At 34.9% G+C, this 8,288-nt stretch overlaps 1 protein-coding gene across 1 annotated transcript in view; it reads right to left on the reverse strand.

Annotated features, from left to right (window-relative positions):
* Positions 1–302: 302 nt before the first annotated feature.
* Positions 303–8,288, reverse strand: part of POT1 (protection of telomeres 1) — a gene marked incomplete at its 5' end in the record, with an annotated part of 22,655 nt that continues 14,669 nt past the window's right edge. The window contains 5 exons of the mRNA XM_010282381.1: positions 303–442; positions 2,802–3,007; positions 5,701–5,857; positions 6,306–6,350; positions 7,459–7,547. Of these exons, the coding sequence (XP_010280683.1) occupies positions 303–442; positions 2,802–3,007; positions 5,701–5,857; positions 6,306–6,350; positions 7,459–7,547 (637 nt within the window). The remainder of the gene's footprint in view (positions 443–2,801; positions 3,008–5,700; positions 5,858–6,305; positions 6,351–7,458; positions 7,548–8,288) is intronic.

Consider the following 8,288-nt stretch of genomic DNA (forward strand, 5'->3'; position numbering starts at 1 on the left):
ATCCCATCAGGCCCCATAGACTTGTGGGTCTTTTGGGTCACACACAACAGGCAGGACTGAACCTGGCGTGCTGTGTAATTAAGGGCATAAGATTTATAGTGCAAGATAAAGCCCAACTACAGTTGAGTCTTTTGATATGAGGTAGTACTATGGCATTTCATCCCAATCTCAGTGCTGCTGATGTATTTTGCATTGAAGAATCTTTAAGTTATCCCTTGAGCACTGCAGTTTGAATTACTGAAGAAAATGATATCTATCTATCTATTGTGGCAACTACTAAAATGTCAACAAATACTTTTAACCTACCCATAATATTTTATGTTCCCTTGTAAAAGAAAAGGAGCTGAAAGATCTAATAATTCAAGATCATTTTCTGTAGATCTCACAGGAATAACACATTTAAATCTTTTTGTAAGCTTCCAGACTTCTTTTAGTGTTCCACCTATTAAAAACAGAAAAAAAAGTTTTTTTTTAAATTGTAATCAAGAATAAATTGAACAGCTTGCATTTCTTGGCTGATTAGATGATGATTTCAGGATCTTCAATAAAAATTGAGACCCACTATGGAAAACTGAAAAAATGGTCCATAACCTTATCACTTTTACTCAACAACAGACTCAAAGAATCAAAGATGGACATTTATTAGAGCAGACGCCTTAGTATCTTCCATATAGTTGTATTTAGTCAGCATCACTTTCATATAATTTCTCCTATGATTTTACTAGCAATTTTACTGGGGGGAAAAAAATAAACTGACTTTTTGCAATTGCTCCTCCTAAGTAACTGGTTTTTCAGCTTTTAAGTGGCAAAAATCTATTAATTTTTAACCAGCAGTTTGTGAAAAAGTAGTTATTCAATCACGTCATAATTGACATGAGATGAGAAATGCAAAACCACCAAACTTCAGACTAATTTGAGTGCTACTAAACTGGAGCCATGCTAGGAACACAGCAGAAATTTAATATATTACAGCTGGAACCCTGAGATTTTCTAATTCCAGTGACAGGAAAAAATCTTTCAAATTTATTATAAGTTATGGGATAACCTGCCTTCAGTGTCTGTAGTATGGACTGCAGAACTGATTATGGAATCTTTCTGACATTTCACCAATTCAGTGGAAATGTGGTAGATCTATTAATTTAACACACAGAGAACAGTTATTTGGAAATAGTTCAATAAAAATACATCATTCAATCAGCTGGTGAACAACAATTATAAAAAGTGAGCAAACTGTTTAAAAATAAATATATTCTACAACTGTGTTGTTTACCACTAACCTATAACTAAGACATTTCAAAGACTTTATAACATATAAGTATGAAACTGAATTGTAAAATATTTATTACATATATTTGTTACTGGTATTGCAGACATAACTAGAGAAGAAAATAAAATAAATAAAATTGCTTTATTACTGGTGATGAAAAAATGTACAACGACATGAAACCTCATCAATAAGCTTAACTTCTAGTAAAAAAAAAAAAGATAAAGAAAACTGAGGCACGAATATTTGAAATGGCTTCCCAAAAGGTTAGAAAACAAAGGTCGTCCAAGTACAGTAACACAGATACAGCCTCTCGTATACATTTGAACTCTCATTAAAGAGATTAACACACAAAATTCAGTGTAGTTTTAACAGACATTGCTAAAAGGTCTCCAGATTTTCAACTTTCAACTTGAGGGCTGTCTGTATCTGGAAAAGTGCTGGGAAGATTTCTAGGGAGACTTCAAAATCTCCACCTCCAAAAACTTAAAAATTAAAATAGCATGTAGCTTTGGCAAGGTTTATGATCAATGTTCTGGGAAAAAAGTGCTAAAACTGATTATGCCTTTTCCTTGTGCTCCAATATGAAGCACATATATCCATATACACACATTCTTAGCTGCTGGGACTTTAATATCCGAAAAACAATTTACCAAGTTATATTGTTCAGTTGATCTAGGAAAAAAGAGTAGAAACAGATTCTTATTTCTTTTGTTTTCACAAAGTTAAGGTTAGATTGTAAAAAAAAAAAAAAAAAAAAAAATCCAGTTTGGAACATGTCAGAAATAAAGCAGCTATCAGAACTAGTTGAATATAAAACAAAGCAGAAAACAGATGGGGTTTTGTCATTGACCCTTACACAAGGACCACCTGACTTATATTTGCTTATTCACAGCACTACTTGAGCACAACTGAAGACTGTTTTAAACTCAGAATGGTACTATATGCAATTATTTTTTACTTTTATTCTATTAAAAACATTCCTTATTAGTATTCTTGCTAAATTGTTTTGTTTAAAGTTCAGTGGCTATTTCTCTTCCCTGAGGAAATGTGATAAAAAACAAACCAAAAAAAACTCACATTGTGAGAAGCTCTATTAATCTGAAACAACACTGACATCCAGAGGCTGACAGAGTTAATTGTAGGCTTGTATTATCAGAAGCCTTCCAAATCTTGTCCACATCAGGACTACAAACAGGTTTTTTTTAGAAGACTCAGTGAGTTTTCAAATCAGAACTGAAAAATCACTAAGCACAGCTAGAAAAAAGCATATTCAGATGTTAATTTTAGCAGAATCAACAATAAACTTATTGGTATAGTTTTAAAATAGACAGAAGCACCTTACAAGACCTTCACAGATGACTTTTTCCTGTTTGCACAACAGTAACAAAGTTCCAGCTGAGTTTTTCTTTTCTTTGAAGATGCCTGTATGATCATGACTACCTACACTGAATACAACTTCAATATATTTTGACTTTGCAGATACTCAAAGTGGATACTGTGCCATAAGAAATGGCATATTTGCAATTTATCTTACCTTCTATCATAAGCAAAGTATCTTCAGCCTGTTGAAGCATTTCATCATGCTTTACAAAATGGATAGCTATTTTCCTTTGTTTCTGGTCTTGTGTAGTCCACATTACAGAATCATACCAGGATGTATTGTGTAATTCTGCGTTTGGGGCAGTAACAGCAGAGCCTTGTAAAATAAAGTCAAAGTCATCTCCATCTGGAACTTCTCGCCTAAAACCATTTCCAAAATGAGCAAGTAAATTCTAACAGCTTCACCTTCAGCAATCTCGCAACAAGGATGACAGTACTCCAAATAAATATTAAAATAATAGCGATAACAGTTAAAGTATACACATGACAAATAACTTTGTTGTTTTATCAGTTTAACATTTAGAGTTGTATAGCAAAGTATGACAAGATATTTCATTTCCATGTTAGTAAATATGCTAAGTAATCTATAATCTTACCTAGGAGCAAAGGCAGCTTAGTGGCTTCATCCACACATATGTAAATCCATGGAAAAACATACCAGCTTTATGTGATTTCAGTTGGGCCTTAGAAGGGCCACATAACTGCATACCACTTCAGCAGAGTAAAAGGACCATGTAAGCTCCTATAATTTTGAAGTTTTATGTTCTAGCTATTTTACCTTGCTATTTTGAGGCGGGGAAAAGAAAAACGGGCAGGAGCAGAATAGCTTCATATATGTACTATACAGGGAAAATCTGCAACTCTGCACCACACAGTTTCTTTCCTATCCTGCTAGAGTGCACCACTGATGCATTTCCAGTTGTTATTCACAGAGAATTAATGCAGGCCATTCAAGTTTTACCAATATTGCCAATTACAGGCAACGTGCCAGTGATTGGCACACAAATTAAAAATGCATTAGAATGTTTTCTCCTAAGCAAGACAGACCTGATGGCTTCAGGTGCAATATGAACCATGACAAAAAGGACAATGAATAAAAAGACAAAAGCTTGGGCTATTTTATAAAAAGCTGAAAAAAAGTAGGTGCCAAGCTTCAGAGTGGAGTTAAAGAAAAAATATCATCAATGCCTGCAGATTATTCTATTTCACTTTCAAACCCAAGACTGCCTGCAGATTTCCCAGAGAGGCAGGAATGGAATAAATTGTTTTTGAACAATTCAACCCTACGCACAAGGGTTGAAACTTCTGTAATGTGGATACATAAATAAAACTACAACCATGTATCGATATCTTGCTATTCACAGAGAAGCTTCCAGTTGAAGTCTAAAAAACAAAAATACATCTCTCACGAGGATTTTATACCCCAAGTGTTATATGCATCTTACTGCATAAAGTATTAAAGGATCAAATTTGCATTGAACTTTGTTCAGTCAGGCTCTTCACCGTAGGATAAAACATGAAACAATTTCTGCCACAGCAGAACCTGTAGGAGAGAAGGATGCCCCTAAGTCATCTTTCCTTCCTGGGCCTCTTAACTCATCCAATCCAGGCTGAGGTACAGCACCACTATATTTCACTGATTCCTTCCACTGACACACAGTTGAGAAAAGAGAAGCCAAATTTCTGAGAAAGCATTGCAAGTAGTCCCATCATTGCAGCATGATGGTAGTAGTAGCAGTAGGAAGTATGCTAACTAAAGCCTCACAATTCTATCTGGTTAAAAGTCTGCCCTAATTCTGTAGCAAAGAGAAGGCAGCAACATGTGAAAAAGGAGGAGGCTCAAATGAACAGAAATTAAGACATTAATTAAGTCAAGAATATATAAAAAGGCTAGACTAGCCATGGAAAATTGTGGGATAAGGATAAAGTTCATAAAGAACAAACAAAATTCTATCAACTGTATCTGCTTATTACTACAGGGAGTTTGCAAATATGTCAAAAAAGTGTCAAAAGTGGAGAAATGGTTGCTGATTATCTCCTTTTTATATTTGGTAATAAAGGCCACATATTTGTATGTTGTGAAGATGATGCAGCACTTGCTCTTACATTAGCAACCAAGAGAATGTTATAACAACATCTGATAAGGACCGCTATTGTTAAAGCTGCAAGTGTGCTACTTTGCATCCAAAAGCTGTAAGAGAAGGATAGTAGAGGCATTTTCTTGTCTCAGTGATGTTTATATCTAACAAGTCTTGACTGTGTGAAAAATTTCAAAAGGCTAGGAGAATGCTAACATGCCATCATTTAAAGAAAGCAATAGTTTACACTAGTAACAGTAAAGCTGTTTGCTTGGGACTGATGCTAGGCTAAATCAGGCAAAAAAAGGTGATACAGGATTCAGATGAATAGCATTGTAATTCATGTCACTCAGTAGTTTAGTCAAAAATAGGCCATTTCAAACAAACTCTCTTTCATTTTTAAATGAATGTACACCAGAAATGGTGTACGATTATTTGACTGAGCATTGTTTGATACAATGACAAATATCATTAAAGGGGAAATAACAATGGTAAAATGGTCAGTGAACACACTCAGGTCACAAAAAATGACAAAAATACCAAGGTGAATGGTGTTTCCTTGGTAGTTTTGGATCCAGGAAAGATGCCTTCTCTGGAAGACACACTTTAGTCAATGATATTTTATTCATTCGCTTGGACACCATCATACCTTTTTGCATATCCTTTTTTAAAACTGCAATACAGAAAAGGGTACTTAAATGCAACTTCAGTATGGGAACACCCACACTGCTAAATTTGAAAATAAAAAAAGTTATTGTTCTGAAAGCACTCAAAGGATTCTGTAAATGGAAATCATCTGATGATTTAAAACTTTCCTACCTATTATCAGTGAGTTTCAAATCTTTGCTCAAAATGAAATACATTTAACTTCATCTCATTTTACATAGAAAAAGAGAATGAAAAGACACTCAAAATCTAGGCATCCCAACACATATAGAAAAATTCCTAATTACTTTTATTGTGTGAAACACTTACAAAGAGTTGCATTTGGAACAATGGAGTTTAATTGACTGATAGAGCTTCTGGGGTTTATAAGTTCTCAGCTTTGCTCTTATGCGATACTGTTGAGGAGCTGCACTGTTCAGAATGGTTTTCAGTTCCGTGTTATTCAAATCCTGATGATCTGTTAATACTGCAAAATAACAACACACATGCAAAAAAAGCCATGCATACCTATTAAACATTATAATATTTGGCATACGGGAAATGGCCATTGCAGGTATGCATTTACCCTTAATTCCCAGCTTCTCTTCCCTTCTCAGTTGCAGCTTCAGTTTTATCAATACAACATGTTACTACAGTCTTTAAGATAAATCACAACAGGCTGTGGGAGTACTGTGTACTTCAGGGTACAGAAATTCAACACGTAGAAACAATCAAATGGAAGTAGAATATATAAACATGCTGTATTCCTTTACAAATGGAATAAAACCAATGTAACATTCATAAACTTATACTCCTAAAATAGCTCCTCCTATAATAAGTAAAAGATATTATTTCAACTTCTGAGCTGATGTCTCAAAAATATTTTTGTTCTTTAGTAAAAATAAAATTCACCTTGAGGTGAAAATGTTTCCTACCTGTAACAGATAACTGCTGACATCTCTGTAAGTGTGATTCAAGATCTAAAATTAAGAAGAATTTCCTAATTATTTTCCTTCCTTCTTTTCTTGTTTGCAATTATGTGGACACACAAAAACAGATAGATATGCAGATAGATACACACACAAACAAAAACCTGAACAAAGGAAAAAGGAAATGCTAATAATGTATGAAAACAATAAAGCAAAAGGAAAAAGCAAAGTAAGCAGGAGACAAACATTAGATATCAAGAGTTAATATACTTAAGGACAAATTAGTGTATACATTAAATAGCAACACTTATCAAAATGAGCATTTTTCAAATGTAAACTGTGAAAGATACTGCTGACATAAACTGTATTCACACCCCTGTAATCTTTCTGGACAAGAGCATAAACATATTTTTCTAAAAACAATAGGACTGCCTGGTCCCTCCTCTCAACAATCGCTATTAGAGATACACAGTGCAGTAAATATGTGCAAAATTATTTCTAGATTTCCAGTGTTACAGTCTAGACATGAAGAATTTATTCATTTTTTACTTTTGCACCCTTATAGAAATATCTTGTCACAGCACACATTAATAATGGTTAAGTAACACAGGATTTTAAAAGCTAGAAGCAAAGATACAGACTATGTCCAACCAGCTTTAGTTTAATTCACTTTTAGGTATTCTTATTCTGGGCTAAAAATACCATTCAAAGAATAATATGGGATCTGTAGAACTGTCTATAAGATACTACTTTTCTGTGGCGCTGCACTTTTCAACTCTGCCACTGACACAACTTTCCATCCAGCAGCAAGCAGCTGTTTAGTAGGTTTTTCAGTGCCTGTCTCTGAGGAATCCCGCTTTAGAGGGAGGGAGTTATGCCACTCTGCTTTATGATCTAATATAGTATGACTAAGAACACCATCTGTGTTTAGTAATTTATGCACTACCTCCTATGAAAGTATTTTTCCATGTATATGAAAGGCTTCTGCTGCGAGACAGAAGGATAGGGTAATGTCAATTTCCAGCCTAATAATCCAAAAGAATTCTCTAAGGCTTTGTAAATGAAAGTAAGGTTACACAGTTAGAGAAGCAGTAACTGTGACCTTAGCTTGACTGTGTATGTTAGAAGAAAGAGCAAATCAGCTTTCAACCTCTCTTACCTGTAACATTGTTAAAAGTGCTGTCTAATTCTGCTGAAGACATGCTTTCCATATTCTGACTGTCTGTGAGATCCACTGATTCCAAGAACCTAAAAATAAGTGATAAAGTATTTTATATCCCAGAGAAGTCCTTCATATATATACATATACACACACATATATATGGGACTATACATACACTTATATGAAACCTAATGTTTATCAATCCACAGGTATAATGTTAAGACATAAATTTTCCAGCAGAGACATTAAAGTCAATTGAGCCAGAAGCCGCAGGAATGTATACTAATGACGCAGATGAGACACTCCTTTCAAATCACTTCTAGAACTTTAAACACAATATAGTATGAAAAGAAATTGGTACTACTGGAAACAAAATTCCTGAGAAAGGAACGTGGACTTCAGTTACTTAACCTTTCCTAAGGGAAAAGAAAGAGCGTGGCCTTTGGAACAAGGGAGAGGACACTCAGGAAGACTACAAGGATGTTGTGAGGTTATGCAAGGAGAAAATTAAAAAGGCTAAAGCCCAACTAGAACATAACCTGGCTACTATTGCAAAACACAAATAAAAAATGTTTCTATAAATACATTAACAACAAAAGGAGGGGTAAGGAGAATCTCCATCCTTTATTGGATGCGGGTGGAAACATAGTGACAAAGGATGAGGAAAAGGCTGAAGTACTTAATGCCACCTTTGCCTCAGTCTTTAATAGTTCTGACCAGTTGCTCTCCGGTTACCCAGCCCCCCTGAGCTGGAAGACAGGGACGGAGAGCAGAACAGAGCCGCCATAATCCAAGGGGAAATGGTCAGTGACCTGCTACACCCCGTC

The sequence above is a fragment of the Phaethon lepturus genome, unplaced genomic scaffold (assembly GCF_000687285.1).
Source record: "Phaethon lepturus isolate BGI_N335 unplaced genomic scaffold, ASM68728v1 scaffold15612, whole genome shotgun sequence".
NCBI lineage: Eukaryota > Metazoa > Chordata > Aves > Phaethontiformes > Phaethontidae > Phaethon > Phaethon lepturus.